The 22,550-nt window shown below is 54.4% G+C and overlaps 1 protein-coding gene across 1 annotated transcript in view; it reads left to right on the forward strand.

Annotated features, from left to right (window-relative positions):
- Nucleotides 1-22,550, forward strand: part of SLC2A1 (solute carrier family 2 member 1) — a 28,155-nt gene that overhangs the window by 1,222 nt on the left and 4,383 nt on the right. Inside the window, exons 2-4 of the mRNA NM_001163971.2 lie at nt 10,451-10,546; nt 21,706-21,866; nt 22,024-22,264. Of these exons, the coding sequence (NP_001157443.1) occupies nt 10,451-10,546; nt 21,706-21,866; nt 22,024-22,264 (498 nt within the window). The remainder of the gene's footprint in view (nt 1-10,450; nt 10,547-21,705; nt 21,867-22,023; nt 22,265-22,550) is intronic.

Genomic DNA, 22,550 nt, shown 5'->3' on the forward strand with positions numbered 1-22,550 from the left:
GACAAATACTTCTTAAGCCCCTCCTGTGTGCTGGGCATTGTTTCTTTCCTTCCTCCTTTTTTCCCACTTGTAACGCTCCCTTTTATCTTTGAAACGCTCCCTTTTATCCTCTTGAATTTTCCCATCTTCTCGACTGAGGGAGGCACGGGGATGCCGATTTTTTTTCCCCTGGAATGCAGGGATAGGTCTGACCTCTGCCCTGCCCTTCCTCTGGGCCGTGGAGGTGTCCGTGGGACTGCACGGGGTCTTGGCTGGGCCGAGTGGTGTGTGGCGGTGACACTCGGCTGTACCCTCAAGGGAAAAAGGTCCTTCATATCTGGTGAATCCAGACAGCTTGCTTCTTCCTGCCCTGGCCCTCGGGCTTGAGGGGAGACCCCGAGCCCGGAAGACATTTGCTGGCAATCATAGGTGAGCCATTATGTTGGGATGTGATGAAATTAAAAGAAAAGGAGAAGCAATTTTAGCCAGTGGTAAGGCCTGGAGACCTCGCGGTCCAAATACTTGCTGTGTTATTTCAGGGCTCTGGCAAGCCGCTTCACCTCTCCGGGCCTCAGTTTCTCCCTCGTGAGAGAGGAATACTTTTGTCACTTCCTGCACCACCGCAGGACCTGAGCGTGTGATTGCTGAGTTGATAAGTGACTTCTGAATGGAGACAGAAAAGTGGAAGAGAAAATCACCAACCCATTACAGTTTACTAGGCTCTTGGTAAAATGCTTGTCACTGTCACTGACCGTCCATGTAGTCCTGCTGGTTCCTGCGCCTGGAGATCAGAGAAGGGAAGTAACTGTCCTGAAGTCACACAGCTGGTCAGTGGCTGGATTTGAGCCCAGGCCAAAAAGAAAGGGCTTTCCGCCTCTGCTGCCCCTTTGCACCAGAGGCTTTCTTGAATTTTGAGCTGAGAGGAGAGAGTTTGCCTAACTGCAAGCTGCCCGTGTGCCAGCTGCTTCTAAGTGCTGTAGCAGGTGGGTGTTTTCCATGTAATACCCTCCAGGCTTTGACTGCCTGCCCCATCAGTCAATAATTTTGCAGTACCTCCTTCCCAGTGGTTTATCTGTATTTATAGATTGATATACGTGCACTGTTACACTAGTAGATTATACATCTACATAGAATAAAAATTTCAAAAGAAATACAGATAGCAGGTACAGTAAAAATACATTTTTTTTTTTGCTAATCCTATGGCTCACCCTGTGTACATTCTGGAATAAAGCCCTTCCCTTTGGAGACTGCTGATTTGATGGGCCAGCATAGCCCTCTTGTGCAGGATGTTACCTGGAGGCCTGGAGAGGTTGTATCGCTTGCACAAGGTCTGAAAACCAGGTGTGTCTGGCTCAGAAGTTGTCTACTATGTTCCTCTTCATCTCCTAGGAGCTGGGGCTTGACTCGGCTGACTTCCCCGTGTTCTGTCAGCTCCTCTGCAACTCACCGATGAGTTTAACTGAGTAGGAAGTGGGGGGGGGGGGGGGGCAGATTAAATCCCCTCCCATCCTACCAGGGGTTTGCTCAGACTCCCTCCTGGGCAGCAGGCAAGGGCGAGCGCTGCCCCAGGGTGTCCCACCCAACCCTTTGTGAAGAACTCCCTGCTAGTCCTCCCTGGTGCCACCCCAGGGCCTCTGCCTCCTCTGCCCTGCAGACAAAGGAGAAGTCAGAAATCTACAGGGTTCCTCAGCCCCGCAGTGGTACAAAGAGCATAGGCTTTTGAAGTCCTGCAATGTGGTGTTGAATTCCAGCTCAGCTCAGTTACCTCATCTGCAGAATGATATTTTTATCACTAGAGTGTCTGAAGAATTCAGAAAAAAAATGCGTCTGTCCCGATAGACGCTCCATAAATATTCCTTGCGTCTTTGGACTCCCATGATGCATTGCACTTACCTGGGCCCCAGGTGACCTGTACCTGGGTTGCGGCTTCTGTCCAGAAGCCTGGCATTCTGGCAATGTGAGCATTTGGGGAGCCCCAGGATGCCGAGGTCGTGAGTAGCACTTGGTCAGGTAAATCATTAAAGCTCCCGCTGGCCATTTCTTCTCCAGCAGGGGTTTGTCTGTCGGGAAGCTGGTTTGCAGAAGTAGCACATGGTTGAGAGTGCCAGGCCCAGAGATGGGTCAACTCATGTGGCTGCCCAGCCTTCCCTGTGAGGGAGATAACGAATTGCGATGACATTACGGTCCAGTGAAAAATGACTTTCCCAAGGTCACACACTAGCCTCCCACTTCAAAACACACTGCCAGCCTTTCTAGGATGACATAAGAGGATAAGGGAAAGTCAGAGCTGGAAGGGACCTTCTAGCACATGGCCCAGCCGTCCGTTTGACAGGTGGGGAAACTGAGGCTGGAAAAGGGAAAGAGACTTGTCCACAATAAGGCTGTCACAAAAAAATTTGGAATATTCTCCATTTTAAAAATAAAAAAGGATGCCTTCTCCGTACCTCTTGTCTTCCGTGCCACCCTCCACTCACCCCAAAAGAGCAGAATTCTCAGACTCCAGGACTTTGCAGGCTCTTTCTGGGTGCAGTGAGTCTGAAAGTTGGACTAGATATAACTCGACAACTGAAGGCCTTCTGTCATGGAAACAAAACTTGTCTGCACGAAACTCTGACCTTGGGGAAGTGGCTTTCCTCAGAACCTTGCTTTTCTTCCCTGTAAAACGGAGGTTCCCCCATTGTGGATGTGGTGAGACTGGCCCAGTGCCCTAAATCAGGCTGGTGGCTATTTTAAGTGGAAAGACCTTTTGTGCGGCTAGTTTGGGTGTGCAGAGATTGTAAACATCTCCATGATGATCCTTGTCCTGTGCCTCTGAGCCATTCACGGACCTGACCCTGCCTGCCCTGGAGCTGGGTCAGCCCCAAATCCCCCCTAATCAGCTTGTGACTTCAGGGAGCTCAGCTTTACCCAGTGCCTCCTGGTCACAGGATATCGGGACCTAGAGCTCTGCTCCTGCTCCAAGGGGCCGGGCATCCAGTTCTCCTCTCCCCGAGGCTGGCAGAGCCGGGGAGGCCTGGAACAAAGGGGGAAGTGTGCAGCATTGGCTTGGGACCTGCAACCTCACCCCTTCCCCCACCTCACTCCTGGGCGTAGAGGTGGCAAAGCCACTCAGTTCGGTAACCCGCGTCCTCAGGATGGTGGAAGCCGAGAAGGTTCCTGGTTGAACTCCTGGGCTCAGAGAGGCTCTGTCCAGACTGGCAGGCCCAGGCCAGGCCACCAAAACAAGCCTCCAATTGTTCCCTCCCTCTGTGGGAGGGGTGGAGCGGAGCCGGAAGCTCTGCCATCCAGCCACCAGGCCAGGGAGGCAGTAGCTGATGCATAAGCATTGGGATTTTGCAGTAACCGAGTGGGGCTCCCAGGCCCTGAGCTGGGCAGAATGAGGGCACTGTTCATCATCTCTAAGGCCTCAGCACCATCACCTTGCTGGCTTTTGCCTCCCCAAGGCCTCGGCACCCTGGAAGGGAGAGAGCTCTTGCCAGACCCCAGCTTATGGAGCCCTTGGTTGCTAAAGCCTCTGCTGGACAGGACATCTGCCCAGATCGCCCAGCCCAGTCTTGGCATTAGGGACTGGGGAGGTAAGGGCCTTACCATTTGACCTCAGGCCAGCCACACCTCCTGCTGGAGCTTGTTTCTCAGCTGTAGTAGGGATAAAAGCTAGCTCTCTAGGTCAGACGGTGGATTTTTTTGCTACAGAAGTAGTGGAGCCAACTGTAGAGAAGCGTACCAAGCGAAAGAGGAGGCGTCTTCTCCCAGCCGCGATGGTTTGGTGTTTACTCCAGACCTCTTGTGCGTGGGTATGATGCCTACAAATGTATTTTTATGCAATTGGATCACACTTTCTCCATAGTTCTGTGCAGCCCTGCATGGCCCATCCTATTCACCCACCATCCTTTAGAGGTAAATATGTACCGTGTTTCTGCGCGCACAAGCAATTGGCATTGTACAAGTTCGTTATCTCTCGCTTCCTACACAAAATGTACATCCTCTATGTTGTTTGGACCTCGCTTTTTTCCCTTAACAGTCTACCCTGGAGCTCTTTCGTATCAAGTACATACAGATGTGTTGCATTCTTTCCAACAGCTGCGTAATATTCCATTACAGGCATGTCCCTCCAGGATTAAGAAATAGCACCCCCATCACTTTCTTTCTTCATACCACTCACCACCTGATGTCTTTTAGGTATTTTTTTCTGCCCCACCCCACCACCCCCAACTAAAACATCAGCTTCCACGAAGGCAGGAATTTGGTTCAGTTTATTGCTGAATCCCCAACGACAAAGATAGTGTTGGAAATGTGCCTTAAGGCATTATCTTTCCTTAGTAATATAATTTATTCTTCTTAGGAAACTCCTCCTATAGAGAAGTGGAGGTCTTAGAGGAAGGAGTATTTTCCAGGTCACACAAGTGTGGGAGCTGGGACTTAAGCTGAGAGTGTGGGGGGGGCCTTTGCATGTTCCCATGGTCTTATCAAATTAATTTTATCATCGTCAAATGGGTGCCCATCTCACCACCGAATAGGTACCTCTCGGGGCGTCAGCCTCTCCAGATGTCCAGGTCCTGACCTAGGACCACACACACAGCCCAGGGAGCCAGTTGTTTGCATCCCATTTTAGGACAAACACCTTTTCGGTTATTTGGGGAGGATGACTTGGTTTTGCCTGGAAGGCTTTGAAAATCCTGTGCAGTTTCTTGTGTTGGGTTTGCACATAGCAGTTCAGGGGACCTGGGGCTTAAAGCAGAGATTGGCAAACTTTTTCTGTAAAGGACCCAATAGTGAGTAACTCTGGCTCTGTGGGCCACAACTGCTCAGCTCTGTCATTGTAATGCAAAAGCAGCCATAAATAGCATATAAACAAACAAGTATGGCTGTATTCCAATCAGATGTATTAATGGTCATTGAAATTTGAATTAATTTTCATGTGTCTCGAAATACTAGTCTTCTTTTTTTTTTTCCCCCAACCACTTAAATATGTAAAACTCGTTCTTAGCTGGATTTGGCCCACGGGCCAAAGTTTGCCAACCTTGGCTTAGAGCAAAATCCACCCAAATGGCCAAAACATTTCTGAGCTCGGGTCTGGACTGTCCTGGCTCAGAGTGGACAAGGCCCAGCGAGTTGCTGGAATGGAATTTGACCTCGATAGGAAGCACCAGGTAGAAACCTTGTTTCCTTCAGGGACCAGTACCCGGAAGCAGTGGGGAGGACACGAGCAGGAAGGGCATAGAGTTTGGTATCAGAGACCCCCCCCAGGTTGAAGCTTTGCAGAAGCCGAGGGCCTTCTGGTTATCTGCTTTTTCCTCTCTGGCCTCCTATCTCCTGGTCTGTGAAGTGGGAGCAATCTCTCCCCCAGAGTGTGCCCTGGTGGTTAAATCAGGATGCATAGGCAGCCCCTGGCACGCTGCCCAGTGCCACCAGTGCCGCTGCTGGGGCTGATAAATGCGGCAGCTCCCTCCTCTCCTCTCTGCTTTAAAGATTGATGAGTACCTTCTGCCTCCAGGGCCACCGTGGGGTGCAGGGGAGGCTCAGCCATGCAGAAGCCCTGACGTCCCTGGACGGCTTGAAGGGAATGGCTTCTAGAGGAGTAAATGCCTGAGGTCTGCTGAAGGTCAGGCTTCGGAGGGTTAACCCATCGGTCTTATTTTTGGAAAGACTTGGCAGGATGGAAGAGGTCAGAGGGTAAAACGCCTGTCTCGGAATACAGAGCACTCAGGTCCCAGCCCTGGTTTTTGTTTCCTGAATGTCATGGGCCCCTGCCCTCTGACCTTCGGCTCCCCATCTATCATTCGAGGGTGTTAACGGCAATTCTGCAATTTCTTGGGCTTGTTTCTTTTTTAATGCCCAGAATTTTGTTCAAATGAAATCTTAGAAAAGAAATGTACACAAAATAAATAAAAAGGGAGCCAGAGCTGTCATGGATCCCATAAACTCCTCTCTGCACGCTTCTTACAACTGGGGACCAAGCAGTCACAAAGGCCCGTGTCCCATGCTCCAGTGTACCGCAGCAAGCCATGTGGGAAGCTGTGGGAGGAAGAGGGCCTGGGAGCGACATCTGGAGTGTGCTGGCTCCAGGACCCTCCTCCTGCAGGGAATGCCCTGCCTCTGAATGACAATAGCCCCGTGCCCTCCTTCTGCCAATATTGACCAAGGGCCTGCTACAGGCCACCCCAGGGCTGGAGCACTGTGCCAGGGACAGGCACTAAGGTGAGAACCAAAAGGCCATGGTGCTCAGCAAGTTATGCCAACATGGCCCGGGGCATCTGCATCCCAGTGGGTGGGAGGAGAGGTCTGGAAGCTGACACCTCATTGATGCCTTCCTGGGAGAGGGCGAGCTCTCAGGGGTCTCCATAACGACAGAACTGGGATAGGTATGGCGAGGGGTGGGTGCCGGACCCTGAGCCTGGGCCTCCTAGGAGGGTCAGGATTTGCACTCGGGTCTGCCTGACTTCAGCCATCTTTCCTCTGTAGTCCTCTGGGTTGGGGTGGGAGGTTGGGGAGTGACGTTAGCCTGTTTCCACCTCTCAGAGCTGATGTTCCAGTACTCATCAGGGGTTTGGTAAATGGCTGAGTAAAAATCTGCTAGGATGAACACCATTCTGGCAGATCAGATACTCACAGAACCAGTTTTGCACAAAAGCTAATTTCAGAAGTGCTGGGTTTTCTTTGTTTTACAAAGGTTCTGTGCTGTGCCTCACCCTGGACACTGTAAATCCCATTCTTAAGGGAGTGTCCAGTCTGGTGGGTGGACAGCAGGCAGGTATTCCCAACTGCCTGCAGCAAAAGCTGGAGACTCTAGAGGACACAACAAGGGCAAAGGGCTGGAGGAGATGGAATGAAATGTTCTAGGAGGGAGCCCTATCCCCGGGAAGTGGCGATGGGTGGCAGGGGGTCCCAGATTTTGGGTTCCACATTGCTTCTCCATCCCTAAAAAAGGCTTCTACAAGAAAGCCAGAAGCTGTGGGGTTTGTACAAACCCTTCTCTAAGGCATCACCAAGTAGTCCATCTTTGTTGGTCCTAAATAAATACGTGTCCAGTGAATGGACTTCATCACCGTGTTTCAGTTCCAGCCGCAGGGCCGGTGGGGGTACATGGTGCTGTGGTGACACAGTTGAGGGTGGCTTCTCATCTTTCCCTGATTCAGCAAGTTTGTTGAGTGAACCCTGCCAGGCTCCGTGATGGGCACTGATACAGAACTTGACAGCAACACCCCTTTTGGCGAGGGAGCTCTTGTCCTCATTTCCTATGTGAGGAAACCGAGGCCCAGAGCCACGACCACCAAGCATCCCAGCTCCAAGGTGAAGGGAAGCAGCTCCCTGCCTTTCGGCCTGGGTCTCCTGATTCCAAGTCCAGCGGTGCTCCAGCCGTGGGGGTAGGAGATGCGAGTGTGGATATGTGACTGGTCTCAGTGCCGCCTGCCTACCAAGGAGCAGGCGCCATGCTCCTCCCTGTATCTAGCATCTAGCCACACGGAGCACCCCATTTCATCCAGCCGCGTGGGGCCTCTTTCCTTCCTCCTGCACATACTGTTCTGTCTACCTGGAATGCAGTCTTCCCACCGCTTCCTCACGTGGCATACTCCCTGCATGTTCCTCACAGCCCAACGCCAGTGTCCCTTCCTGGGAACCCATCTTCGATTCTCCCCAGGCAAAATTACAAGTCTCTCCCTCCAGGCCTCCCACAGTGCTTTCTCCCACCCCCTGGTTGAAGCTCAGACCACAGGAGCCTCCCTGCTGGACCAGAAGCTCTTCCTTGATGCCAGGATTGGGGCCTGTTTCCTCCAGGGCCTGCGGCACGGGTCCCTGAGCATTTCAGTAGTTCCTAAAGCAGCAGCCTGCTTGGGTGAACGTGGATGTAACTGAGGGTGTGGGTAGGCAGGTTTTCTAAAGCAGAGTTTGACCTTGACCTACCAGGTGGCAAAGTCCTTCAGAGGGGTTTATCCTTGGTTCCCAGCAGCCCCCACTCCCAGAGGCTACAGCTGCTCATCAGCACCCCCGGGGTGACTTCGGAGGCCTAGAGACCCCTGGAACATCAGAGCCAGCCTGAAAACAAGGCCTGAAGTAATAGTATTTACCTCTCACAGAGCCCCTGCCCTGCTGCAGCATCATTCACGCACTACTGACCAGTGTGATTTTTACCAGATCCACATAACATCTGTATTTTTCACTTATGTTTTTATTTAACTTGCTTTGTTCTAAGTAATATGAACAAAGGGCTTGTAAAAAAAAAAAAAAGTACAAAAGGGTATGAAATGAAAGTCTCCCACTCTGCCTCTGCCCGCCAGGCCCCGCTCCAATGTCACCCTGCTTTGCCTGTGCGTTCTTTTGTGTAAGTAGATCTATATCTTCCCCAGGCACCCAGCCTTTTTTTTTTCTTTTTACATAAAAGGTAGCATACAACACACATGCTCTGAAGCTTTGCCTTTTACTTCAGATAACTTGGGGAGTATCCCAAGTCAGTACCTAAAGAGCTTTCTTTTTGTTGTATTCCATCCTGTAGCTGGGCCACATTTTATGAAATCCTAGGTTTGCATTACTAGTTTATATTTATTCTAGCATGTACTAGAAAAAGAAATATCTTGTGTGCCGTTCGTATCACACGATGGACAACCCTGAGCTAACGCGTGTGACTCACGGGCAGAAAGCCCTCGCTGCTGGGGTTCGACAGCCGCTGTTGAGTCCTCCTTCTGTCGATGCTCAGTGCCTTCCCACGTCCTCTTACTGAATCCCCGTAGTCACCCTATGAGTTGGGCTGGGCCAGGGCCCACCAGAGGAGGTCAGGTGCTTACCACCCACTCAGGACCGACAGCCCTCGGTCTGAAGGCCCCCTGAGGAGTTGAGAGAAGGGAGACTTGGCGGGGTCCTGGGGCATGCTGAGCAGGGGGTGTTTTCGAGGTGGGCTAGGATAGGATTTAAGGGAGTGCAGCCCGCCCCAAGGACAGCCCCAGCATCTGGGGTGGATGTCCAGAGTGAGTCTGGCCAGGAAGGGGCCAGGTAGCCCAGCGGGAAGGAAGAGCCCAGCCCTCTCCCCTGCCAAACAATGGGCTCTGGCTTGTGCACTCGGGCTGGCTGATGCCTCCTTCCTCTTTCTTAGCCTCTGATGTGAGAACCTTGGCTTTCACAATTGTTGGCCTGATGGACTGCTTCTAGAGAAGAAAAGGCCGTACCAGGAACAGGTCTGATTAACAGCTAAGCCCAGGCCTATCTGATGATCTTGAAGTTAGGGCTGCTTCTGGGTTCTGTGGGGAAACGGGGGCCCATAGCAAGACCGTGGCCGAGCTGAGGCTCTCCCCACCACAGGTTTGGCTTGGGATTCTGTGCTTCCCAACCCTCCCTCCCTCTGGTGCTCAGCCCAGTGTGGCGCACTTGGCGAGTGCCAGTTGTTTCTTCGGTGTCCCTCCCCCAGCTCCATTCTCTCACACCCAGTTAAGGGGCTGCCTGATGTCACATTTCTTGGCATCTCCCTTTTAAAAGAAAAAAGAGTCCTCTCCTTTTCTCTCACAGGCACCTTGCTCACCCAGGGCCCTCCTGCTGGCTGGCCTCTTCCCTGTGTGCTGCCTTTATGCCCTAAGCTTCTAGGGGACAGAAACTTACCACTCTTTTTCTCCTCCAGCCCTTTGCCATTGGAAACACGTTGGCCCAACGCTCTTACTCACCTCGATGTTATATACTTTTCCAAGGCACATTCCTGGCTGGTGCGTCATAGGTGTCCACATAACCCTGGGAAGCTCATGGTCTGGGGATGGTCGCCGTGAGGGACATTGGGTGGGGGACCAGGAGCCCTGAGCTCCAGCCTGGCTCTCTGCAGACCCCTGAGTGACCTGGAACTTGTCTCTGCCTCTCTTTCAGAGGCTCAGTTTCCCACCCTGTGAATGGAGGGGAGGGGGGGACGGACCACATCTCCAATGCTGATAAGCATGACTGTTCCCATTTTGCAGACAAGCAAACAGAGGCTCCTAGAGGAGCAGGGAAGGGTGACTTAGCCTGCTGGAATTCACAGAGCAAGGAGGCAGGTGGTCTGGAATTAGAAGCCAGCATCTTAGGCTCCAAATCCAGGTGCTTCCCCCCATCTATGCTGCTCCTCCATGTCATTTGGCCCCCCTTGCATGGGGCGTTGGTTCTTGGCCCTCCCAGCCAGAGAGTCTGGAGCCACCTGAACCCCAGACATGGTTCCACCAGGGGAATGAGACCCCAGAGAATGCCAAGACCTGCTCCTCTCTAGCCAAGACCTGGCTCCAGAGAGAGAGAAGAGCCTAACCCCATCTCCCCAGGAAGGAGTCTGGCCAGCCTAGTATCTAGAAGTCGGCAGGGCTGGTTCGGACACCTGAAGTCAGGAAGTGGCCAAGTTTCCTGGGAGAAGGACTGGTTTGGTGTCAGGAGTCAGGCAAGATATCTGAACAAGGGAACCTGCCAGCCCAGGCCTGCCCTGGAGTAACCTGGGCCCAGACATGCCTGTAACAGTGTGTTTTTTCCTCTGCAGAAGCTGACGGGCCGCCTCATGCTGGCCGTGGGAGGGGCAGTGCTTGGCTCCCTGCAGTATGGCTACAACACTGGAGTCATCAACGCCCCCCAGAAGGTGAGTGCTGTGCCCGCCTTGGCTTATCCACACCAGCTTGCTCCGCTGTGCGCCGCACACTCACTCTGCCTCTTGGGTATCAGAGTCATTTAGGTCAGCTCACTATCTGCATCACCAGCCGATTTTCTGGGCCTAAATGGGTTAGAGACTCTTGGTTTTGGCCTTGGAGTCTTGGGGCTGCAGACTTCTAGGAGCTCAGGGCCTGCAGAATCACAGGGTCTTATAGGTCATCTTGGCCAACGTCCCGCCCAACACAGACATTGATAATAATCAAAGCAATGCTTGGTGTAACGATGCTGCATTTATGTGGCACTCTGGAGCTACAGAGGGCTTATCTCACTTGCCACTCACACAGCGCTATAAGGCAGACAGGCAGCGATCACCATTCCCATCCTGCAGGTGTGGAGAGTGGCCAGCGAGAAGAGAACTGCCTGGCATCAGCCAGCTAGTCAGAGATGGAGCTGGTACCCAGCACCAGTCTGCCTTGGAGCCCTCCCTACCACGTGGTCCCTGAGCCTGTGCTCACACCTGTCCACATGCAGCATACTCCCTTGTAAGGCGTCCTGTTGTTCCCAGTTGAAACTGCCTCCTCTCCCTGGAGGCCCTGTGCCAGTCAAAGCAAAAATGACGCCTTGCCCTAGGGAACCGCAGTGGGTGGAGATCTGCACTTACTTCCTTCTCCCCACGATGCATCCCAGATCTGTCCTCACTTGTTCACTTGAATGTCAGGACTGGAGGGACCCAGCAATCACCTCCAGCCCAGCCCACCTGCTTTAGGGAGGAGAGAAGAGGAAAGGAGGCAGGAAAGGCAATTGTCCCAAGTCCCTCCGCTATACCAGGCCTTTTGCATATGTTTATGAGCTTGGGTGGTGATTTCCGTTTTATAGACCTGAAAACAGAAGCCCTGGGCAGGCAGATATAATGACCAAGGGGGCAAGGTCACATAGCTAGTGAATGGCGGAGTCAGAAGCCAAACTCTGTTGTTTCCACAACCTCAGACTGTCTTCCTGACCAACCGCCTTGTCAGTTTGAAAATCTGTAGCTTCCTGAAGAGGATGAAATGAGAGTGGACAGTCTTCCTGTCAGGACCACATTCTTTGTCCAGACGGGTGTAGCAAGAAAGTGAGTGCGTCTGGCTCCCGAGGATCAGGGGCCTGTCTGGGGGAGCTGGGCAGCATTGGGAGCCACAGCTGGGCTTCCTCCAAATAGGCGGAGGGTGGCTGCGGGGGCCACACCAGATGCTGGGGAGCCGGTCAGTGGGAAGGCTTGGCCTGCTGAGTCACACTCAGCTGCAGCAGAGGTGATGGGACTTTTCCAGGCTCATCTGAAATGGCGACTGTGGGCCCATGCTTGGAACAGCCCCAAGCCCTGGCTTTGCTAAGTACTCTGAACAGCTCTTGCCAAGGTGTGTGCCTTGGAGCTGACGCCCTTTGGGAATCCTTACAGATGGAAAGTCTGTACAGTGTTAGAGGGAGGCGGAGCTCTCCACTAGATCGCACATTGGGGTCCCCTGGATGCTGCCAGAGTCTGATCTAATTGGTCTGGGTTGCAGCTTGGGCATCAAATTTGTAAAGCTCCCCAGCTGCTTCTAATGTGTCGTCAAAGTTGAGAACTACTGGATTAAGTGATTACAGAGTTATTGACAGAACGAGGACTCAAAGGTCAGGATAGAGGAGGTCTTTTCCAGTAACAGAACAAGATCAGGGTGAGCAGAGGGCCTGCAAAGGTGGGAAGAAAATGCCCAGAGGAGAGAAAGTGTGGTGTGTCACTAAGGTGAGAAGGCTAGGAGGCCAACAGGGTGAACCAGAGCCTGACCACTAAGAGCCTCATGGGTGGATTTCGTCTGCAAAATAGCCAGCCACCCGCGTGGCGTGGCACACTCAGAATGGGCATGTGGGCACTAACATGTAGGCAGAGCTCGAGGCTAGGGACTTCAGAGTCGGGACAGTAGGCACCCATTGAAGAGGCCAGATATGATCAGATTTGCATTTTAGGGAAATGATTCAGGAGTCTGGCGCAGTGGGACGGCTCTGAGAATGTGGGACTAGAGATGGGGAATGGCCGAGAAAGCTGCTGTTGTCATAGAGGCAGAAGGACAAACACTGAGTAGGAAGATGGGCAGGATTTGGTCTTCAGTTCAAAAGTGGCTTCTAGGTTTTTTCCGGGTTACGTGATGTGGGATCTGGAGGAGGAGCAGGTATGGAGGAGCTGAGAGGTGCCTGTGGGATGTGGGAATGAAGGTTTGGTGTGACCCAGCTGGACACGTACAGGAAGCACTTGGACATGGGGTCTGTTTCTTAGCTGGGTAGTGAGCTGGAGAAGCGTGGGGAGCTGGTCACTGGAATCTAAATAGCAGTAGAGGAAGATGTCGAGAGACTGTGTAGAATAAAAAGAAGTAAGGGTCATGCTCCAGAGAACATCCCCATTGACAGAAGAAGAGGGTCCTTGGTAGGAAGAGAAGAGTGGGCACCTGTAAGCCAGAGACAAGAACCTCAAAGACAGGAGAACAGAAGCACCTGAAGACATCCGTGTTGGTATGGTTTGTTCACGGCCATGTCCTTAGCACCTAGAACAGTCCTGCCCATAGTAAGGGACACCTGGTATGTAGTGGGTGGATAAACAGAGTGAAGGAATGCGTCAGGTGACCTAGAGGTTGACCTGGACAAACTGGACAAATCAGCCTCATGTTGCTGAATGTATGAGACCTGACAGTGACCCTGTGGTGACAAAGGCTGACCAGGTGGAGCCGTGTGGGTAGATACCTCCCTGCAGTGGGTCGAAGAGGGAGGGAAAGATGGGAAAGAGTAGAGACAGCCCTTCCAGGCCCTTCTGAGAGACTTGGTGGGGAAGGGAGAAAAGGGGTGGTAGCCGGAGGGGTCGTCCAACTAGGTTTTTTTTTTTTAAGATGAAGACTTCATTTTTCACCAGGTTGTAAAAAATCGACAGAGGAGGAGAAGGTGGGATAAGGAGGGGAGAGGGGTCCTTTAGGAGGCACGTAGAGGTGGAGCAGAGCTGAAGCCGGGAGGGACTAAGATATTCCTTAGGTTGTGGATGTGGACAAACCCAGAGCAGAGTTCTTCAATTCTGGGGCCTCCTGTCTATTCAGAAACAGGGAAAGGTGAGAACTGCCGAGGACGCTGGGTGGGGCGGCTGGCCAGGTGTCTCCAAGGCCTAGTGGGCAGCCCAGAGGGCTCAGCTGAGCCTTTAAACGGCATTTACAGGCACCTTTGTGGGCACCTGTCCAAAGGTCACATCAGAAACCAGCCTCTGAGGACCGAAGGGAGACCTGAGTGGCCAACATCGATAGCACACACACTGAACTCCAGCGGCATTTCCTGGGGCACGCACTCAGGCTGCTCCATCTGTTTGCTTTTGCACTTTACACAAGCTTGGCCGTAGTTTTTTCCAACCAGGAGCAGATTAGAAGTGACAAACTTGACATGTGAAGCGGGGCTAGGACGACACAAGAGTAAGAGCTGAAAGCGCAGCTCAGAGCCCGCTCATGGAGGCGCTGAAGCCATTGTCCTGGGGTGGCACAGGGATTCACTTCTGCCAACACTTCCCTTCCACAAAAACTGTGCCAGGTACCGTCCCAGACAGTGTGGAGGGATAGAGGGGTGAACACAGCAGGCACCTCCTGGCCCTCGGGGAGCTGCCTAACACATGGTCTGAGCTGGGCCCTCTCCCTGCCCTGCAGACTCACCATCAGAGGGGCGGAGAGACCCCTTGGGGAAAGCCAGAGTATAACTCAAGGAGGGCTTCAAGGTGCTGTGGGAGCAAAGAGGAAGGAATGGCTCATGCTGGGGCCGGGTGATGGGAGAGAGAGGAAGGGCTTGACAACCCTGCTAGACCTTGAAGGGTGGGTCGGCCTCGTGGGGAAGGAGGGCAGGTGTCCCCGGCAATGGGGACAGCTTGTGCAGAGATGCAGCGGCAGGAAGTGTTCCGCTGATGCGGGATGATGAACACGCCGACTGCCTTTGTCTGTTTAGAAGGACTTTCTCTTAGGAAACTGCTGGGCCAGCCGGGTTGGCCTGCTCTGCCGAGGAGACTGCCTACTAATGGTGAGGATGCCAGTCCGGCTGTTAATTACAAGAAGCTTGGTCTGCTCGTGAGACAGGCCCCAAAGGGCTTCCTCCTGGAAGTGGTTAATTAATCATAACATTATCTTAAATGTTTACAAAGCACCTCCCCATAAATTATCTCCTCTCACTAGCCCCACATGGCGGGTGGGGCTGGGGTTATCTTCCTTGTCTCATGATGGAGGAAATCGAGGCTCGCAGACTGGACTCCGGGCCTCAAACCTCCTCGCCCGCCCCTCCTTCCCCTGCCCCATACTGCATGAGTGATGACGACATCCCTGTGTCTTGCCCCTGCCAGGCCTCCTGTCTCTCCCGGGGAGAGGGGAGGAGGCAGAGGAGGCAAGCCCAGCCACAGAGAGAGTGAATAAATGAACAAGGGCATCCTGACCGGCATAGTGGGTGGATGGAGAACTGCCTCCCCGCCCCACCCCCCCCCGCCCCGCAAGTGGCTTAGTTGCCAACAGAGATGACTAAAGCCCATTTAGAAACCATGAATTCCTGGCCAAGGGACAGTGTCAGGCATGTCTGAGAATGAGGCATCCTCAGAAACCAGACAGCTTAGGCTAAAAAGGGCCTGATGGTCCGTTGGCTCAACCTTCCTTATTTGACAAAGGAGGGACTTGGTCTGGAGAGCAGACGAGGTCTGCCCAAGATGACCCACTTGGTGAGTGAAAATACTGAAAGTAGGGCCTGCCTCCCAGCCCAGGCCTCTGCCCCCTCAGGCTGAGCTGGGCACCATCTCCTTAGCTCTGCCTGGATCCATGGAATCCTGGGTCCCCTCTCCCCTTCACCCATCTCCTCTAATCCCAACCCTCACAGCTTACTGTGTGCCAGGCATTGTTCTAAGTGCTTTAGAAATCATAATGCAGTTGTTTCTTATAATAGCCCCATTAGGTAGGCACTATAATCCCTGTTTTATAAGAATCTGAGGCACAGAGATGTTAAGCAATTAAACCAAGGACACACAGCTAGTAAGTGGCAGAGCTGGGATTTGAATCCAGGGAGTCCGGCTCCACTCTGCGTCCTTGACCACTGTAGAAGGAATGGCTGTTATTCCTAGAGTCAGATGGGCACTGAAACACCCTTTCACACACCCACCTGCTGCCCAGCTAGTCCCTCCCGCTCTGGCTTCTGAGCTGAGTCAAGCTCAGTCATGTATAGACATCTCAACAGTTGCACAACCTCTTTCAACATTGCACCCTGTCACAGCTACATCATCTCGTAAGTCCCTCAGAGGCATGGCTTGTTTATCAACTAGTGACCGCCCTTTCTTTCTACCCCCAGCCCTGTGCTGGGACCCAGAGACACGGATGACTCATATCGTCCCCATGTTGAAATTTAGTCTGGAGGGAGCGCACAGTACCTTGTAGTTCACTGTCGCCGGGCAGTGCTGGAAACCTGGACAGGCCAGGGGAGGGAGAAGGCACCTGGCCCACCGAGCAGGGTTTGTCTCAACACTATTGATGTTTGGGGCCAGACAGTGCTTTGGTGTTGTGGGGTCTGTCGCATGCATAGTAGGATGTTCAGCAGCATCCCTGGCCTCTCCCCACTAGATGCCAGATGTCCTCTGGGGGCCCAGTCGCCCCGTGTGAGAAGCATTGCAGGAGGGAAGGAGGGGTGGTTATCAGGAAGACTTTCCAGAAAGGTGTTTGTGCATTCTCTGGAAGGAAAGCTCACCAGGGAAAAGGCGAAGAAGCAGCACGCGGGCAAATGCAGAGGCACGAGGTGCCCAGGGGGGAAGGGGGAGTTGCTGTGTGGGAGTGGGAGGAGCCACTTCATCCTGAGGGTAGGGGTAGGGGCAGGGAAGGCTGGGGGCTGCACAGGGCGATGAAGACCCCAGCCCCATGTCTGCAGGGGAGCCCTGGAGACCAGGGAGCAGGGAGGGGCCGGAGAGAAGGCCTGGCCAGGGTTTGGAGAGAAGTCACCTCAGGGTTCTTCTGGAGAGGCAGCCTGGGTGGTCCGATCCTCTGCTGTGAGGTTGGAGCCCAGCTTCTAGCTCCATCCGGCTGCCATGGCCTCTTCCCCCAGGTCCCAGGGAGGCAGGGCTTTCTGTCCAGCCCCACCTGTAGCATCTGGCTCTGAACTCCCAGCTGCCCCTGGGGTGTGGCTGAGGGTTGCTATGGAGACATAAGCTCTGGGCTGGATGGGGGCAGCCCCAGCTGGTGGGGAGGGGAAGGCGGGGAACAGGGAATAGGCCTCAAGGCCAGGCTGAGGGACCGAACTGGACAGGTTGGCCTTGCCTCCTAACTGGCGCTCAAGGCTCAGGTGGCTGTTTAACCCCTTTATCCCCACAGTAACATCTACGAGAGAGAGACGAGAGGGCTCTGACTCCCTCTTGGGGTAATCTGGAAGACCCAGGCCTCCTGGGATAGAGGAATGCCCACAGGGAAGGAGGGCAAGACCAGACGGAGGTTCCGAAACATAGACTCCGCCTCTTGGCAGTAATCTAGAATTCTAGATCAACGGTTGGCAGGAGAGCCAAATCCAGCTAGCAGCCTGTTTTTGTATGGCCTGTGGGCTAAGAATGGTTTTTATATTTTTAAAAGATTAGGGAAAAAAAAGAAGAAAAATAAGCAACAGAGGCCATATGTGGTCTGCATACCCTAATATTTTCTATCTATCCTTTTATATGAAATGTGTACCAGTCCCTGCTCTAGATAACTTTGACTTGCATGCTTCCCACTGACAGGGAACTCACTACCAGGTAATCTCATCCTCCAAAGCCTAGAAAGCTCTTTCCCTTGAGCTGAAGTTTGTGCCCTGGAGCTTTGCAGAATTCTGGGTCCTTCTGCCAGGGGCAGCCAGGCAGGGTCTGTAGCTAGAGCTTTACTCCCTGAGGCAGGCCCCGAGTTCCTTCAGGTTCTTTCTTAGGCTATAAGTTCCTTAGAGCAAATGCTCTGTCTTCCAGCAATTTTATAATGGAAAACCCTGTCCGTAATGCTCCTCGGAAGATGGCAACCTCCCTCTTGGAGAACAACAGCAGTGAGAGTAACGACCTCCTCCATGCGGGGCAGCATGTTCCGCCTCACAGCCAGGGCCTCCCTGCAGCCAGAGCCTGCACACAGAGGAAGTCGGAATTTCCTGCACAGAAGGCAGACGTGTGGTCCTTCAGCCGCAGTGGCCTGGGGTGGGGGTGGGAGACTCCCAAGGAGTCAGACAGGACGTGAGCCTCCTCCCCCGACCCCAGGAGAACTGCCGGGGTGAGAAATGGCTTTTTCCTGGAAACCCTCCAGTCCACGTGATCTCAGCTTCTGCACGCTGGCCCCTACAGTGTCGCTGAGTGGGCCTCTGCCCTCTGGTGCAGTGAGGGGGTGATGGGAGAGATCGCTAATAGCTCCCGACCCTACACGGGCTGACGCCGTGACAGCCCCCCTCACACTGACCGGGCCCCTCCTTTCTCCCCAGCGTGCATGTCCTCACAGACCCTCCGCGGGGTGGAGAGGTTGGGGATGGGCTGGGAAGGCAGCAGAGACGCAGAGGGAGGCTGCGCCTGGGGCATTCCACGTGCGGCCATGTTGGGGAGTAATGAATCGTCAAAAGTGGAACCTGGCTTCGGTGGATGGGAGGAGTCAGAGCCCGGGTGAGCCGCAGGGCAGGTGCTGGAGGGGTAGAGAGGAGGACAAATTTGGAGGCACAATCGACAGGACCTGGTCATTGACTGGATGGGGGCCGCGGCAGGATCAAGGGCATCTCCCAGGCTTGTGATGAGCACATGAGGTGGGAGCGTTCAGAAGAGGCACGTGCCAGCCCTGGCCTCAAACGGGGCTGAGGAGGCTGCCATTATCCCTGCTGTGGAGATGGGCTCTGTGGGATCCTGTTGGGGGTTACTACCTAAGTAGGCTCCTCTTCCCGTGGGTGGTACCCAGCCACTGCTAGGATGGATGCTGAGGGCTATGACTGAGCGGAAGAGGTGACCTCAGAACTTCTCCCCATGTAGGGTTCTGATTCTCCAGGGACTCCCTGCTCTCCTGGGCCTGAGGCCAGCTTTGAGCCCCACATGGGGCATGGACCCCCAGTGGGGAGAAGACACAGCGTCCATACCAGCAGCAGGAATGGAAAACCAGGCATAGCTTCTTCTCAGAAATCTCAAGCACCAGATCCGGAGGGAGGAACCCACTGCACAGCCCTGGCTTGGCCAGGAAGTGCTACAGGGGTGTGGAGAGGATGAGGCAAAGGTGAAGGGGGCTGGCCGCTCCCCTCCCCTCAACCCCATAAAGTGGTCTGAGTAGCAGAGGGGCTCACGAGCCACAGAGGAGCAAGCCCTGGACAAGGTGTGGTCCCTCTGACTTGTTACCACAGGCAGGAGACTTACCTCGGGGGCTCTGGTAACACCTCACTTAAGCACGCGGTCCTCTTATTGGCTGCCTCCTCCTCTCCAGCCCACCCTAAGAAGAGAGTTAAAGACCTGAACTGCCAAAACAGAAACCTCACCCCACATCCTTAAGCTCATTTAGGCAGTAAGCCCTTCCCCAGCCCTTACTTATTGACTCTTTCTTGCACACGATTCAAACAAGTTCCATTAGCTGACTTGTTGGCAAAATTCAATAGGATACGTGGAGAGTTCTGTGAGACAAGCATCTGAACCACGGGAGGAGCGGGGAGGGCAGACCCTGAGAACTACGGAAGGCGAACATGAAGAGCCATCTGGAGCAAACACCCCTTCTTGCCCCTGCAGAGGGCCCCAAGGACATCCGTGCCCTGGAGCCCTGCTCGTGGGCAGCGAAGTGAGAGTGACAGGAGGGAGAACACTTTCCGCCCAGAGGATGGGTCAGGGAGGGCGTGGGCCCTCAGAAGGGTGAGTGTCGTCTGTGTGGACAGCTCCCTTACCCAGGACAGTTTGTTCTCTGCAGAGCCCGATGCATGAGGCATTCCTGTGCCCGTCCAGCCCTCCTGTGGGGCTGGTTTGTCCACTGAAGAACACAAACACTTTGTGTTCTGTTTTGTTAAAATCTGCCTTCCCTCTGCCCCCAGCAGAAGCCAGGGGCTCCCAAGAGGGGAGCCTAGGTCCTTCTTCATTGACTCCTCAATTCTACTCACCAGGTATCCCTGGCACCAGCTCTGGGACAGGCCCTGGTGGGACTCCACTGGGGTTCCTGCCCTCAGGGAGGACACACTTCTGGGACCCTTTGAGCTGGATCTCAAAAGGTTTCAGCGTGGTAAGGCAGGGTGGGCCCTCCAGGCCAAGAAACCAGGGAGGGTGGGGGAAATTGTGCCAAGGGCAAAGGTGGAGATGGTGGAGGTCGGGGGATCGGACTGCTGTCTGGCAGGAACCTTGATTTTGAATTATGGGATGCAGGCTTGGTTCGACTTGGTCAGTGGCCTGCACTGCCCTCGAGTCAGTACTGGAATGTGGTGGGGTCCCTGGGCTGAGTGATGGTGCCAGGCACCGGGTAAGCGCTGTAAGGATGTGTCATTAGTTCCCTGCAGCACTATGAAGTAGATATTGTTCATGTCGTCATTTGAGATTAAATAATTTGCCCTCGGTCACACTGGAGATGAGTGGCAGAGCTGGGATCTGAACTTGGTTGTGTCCAGGTTCCTAACCCCTGCACTGTCTGGCTTCCCTGGGACAGACAAATAGATCGTTAGGGCTGCCTCTCCCTCCTCCCATCCCCGTGTCAACCTATCCTCACCCCCTGGAGCCTGGCCTCTGTCAGCTGTCTCCAGACCTGGGACAGATGATGGGCAGCAGGGCAGAAAAAGGATGGTTAGAGGCCAAGGACCCACTGCAGCTGTGGGGCCAGGCCCAGTGTACTCAACGAGCATTCCTGGCACTGGGCCTCAGTTTCCCCTTTGGCAATTGTGGCTACCCACAGCCTCCTCTTCTCCTAGACCCTTGGGGTTCAGGAGGGCTTGGGAGGACCAACAGCAGTGATGGTGGAGGTTGTACAGGTGACTGCTTACTGATGTGTGTGCATCACCAAGCAACGTGTGTGGGGAGGGGTCTGGGATGGGCTGGGTTCCCGTGGAGTTGAGCTTGAGCTGCAAACAGTAAGGGGAAGAGGGGCATGCAGGTTTGTGACTGGCTGAAGCCAGGAGTATTCTGATTATGTGAGCACGAGTATGTGTGTGTGATGGGATGTGTACACAGGAAGCTGTTTCTGAATACATTGGGCCTGCGCCCAGTGACACATATGGCTGGGTGGGTCTGGCCAGTCCCATAGCACTGGGTGTGTGTCTGTGTTGCCTGAGAGTAGGGTGAGTGTGCTCAGGCAGAACCGGTGCTGCCCGCCTGCCACATTGCTAGGATCCGGCCAGGCCCTCCCCTGGCTGGGGGCAGGGCTGGCGAGCAGGCCCGTGTCAGGACAGGTGTCTCCAGTTCCTGGAACTGCTTCCTTGTCCACAGCCTTCCCCCTACCTCCCAGCTGGGCACCTGGGAGAGGGGAGGAGGCCAGAGGTCCTTTAAGGTGGCGCTCCCTGGCCAGCCATGACGAGGAGCTGGGCCTGTGGGACAGAACACAGCAGCGTCCCATGGGCATGGCTTGTGTGCAAGTTGGTCACACCGGGCCCTGAGTGCAGTCAGTGAACCTACCCTTCCCTGTCTCCCAGGGCCTCCAGAATGGCAGAACCTGTCTGTCCAGCTGTATTTACTCCCCGCCATGGGGGTTGGGGCTGAGGGGGTAGGGGGGAGAAGGCGGGGCAGCAGGAGCTGGGGCTTTAAGCACCTTGAGGAGAAAAGGGGCAAGTGGGAAGAAGAACCTCCTCTCTGAACCTCTCTTTGCTCAATGCCCACACTTCCACCACTGGTCATTTGCCATCATCCCCAGCAAGTCTTGTCGAGCGTGTGAAACCACAGGGCACTGGAAACCACACCTGGGGGAAGCGTGAGAGCTGACACCGCTCTCGGAGGTGGAGCCCAGTCCAGTGTTTCTCTCTTGGGGAAACTGAGGCTGGGAAAAGGGGAGGGACTTGGCTCAAGAACATGCTGTGAGTTTGGGGCCAGGCCTGGCTGGGTGCAGGGCCCTCTCCAGCATCTCGGGATGAAATGGCCTTCTTTGCGCTTGCGCGGGGAGGGCAAGGGCGAGTGGAAAAGAAGGCTGGGTCCTGGCCCCACCCACCAGGCTGCTTCTCCCCCTGCAGGTGATCGAGGAATTCTACAACGAGACCTGGATCCACCGCTACGGGGAGCCCATCTTGCCCTCCACACTCACCACGCTCTGGTCCCTCTCCGTGGCCATCTTCTCCATAGGGGGCATGCTTGGAGCCTTCTCTGTGGGCCTTTTTGTTAACCGCTTTGGCCGGTGAGCAGAAGGGGTCTTGGCCCTGCCCAGGGAGTCCCAGATGGGAGTGGGAGGTAGGGGAGAGTTCCCTGCCTGTTCCAGGGTATTCCCTAGGACCCAGTCCCTAGGGAGTCCCAGGGGATCCAGGGACTCACCTGACCTGTGACCCCACCCCCAGGCGGAATTCGATGCTGATGGTGAACCTGCTGGCGTTCGTGGCCGCTGTGCTCATGGGCTTCTCAAAACTGGGCAAGTCCTTTGAGATGCTGATCCTGGGCCGTTTCATCATCGGTGTGTACAGCGGCCTGAGCACGGGCTTCGTGCCCATGTACGTGGGGGAGGTGTCCCCCACGGCCCTTCGTGGGGCCCTGGGCACCCTGCACCAGTTGAGTGTCGTCATCGGCATCCTCATCGCCCAGGTACGCAGGGGCCGGGTCTGCTCGCCCAGCACTGCCTCCACCCCACCGCTTCAGTGGCTCTCGGGCCTGTGTCCAGACAGTCCTCTGACTAGACCTCATGCAGTTTTCCACATCCCTGCAAAGGCAGCCTCGTAGTAGACATCCTAGGCATAGGGCTCAGAGAACACGCCACCACTCACAGTGCTCCCAGGGTCTCCCTGGCTGGAGAGCAAGTCCAGATGACTTGACCCGCTCATCCCAGGCCACTCAGCCTCCGGTCCTTTCCTCTCACCCTGGGGATCCCACT

This window comes from Equus caballus, chromosome 2 (genome assembly GCF_041296265.1).
Source record: "Equus caballus isolate H_3958 breed thoroughbred chromosome 2, TB-T2T, whole genome shotgun sequence".
NCBI classification, from domain to species: Eukaryota; Metazoa; Chordata; class Mammalia; order Perissodactyla; family Equidae; genus Equus; species Equus caballus.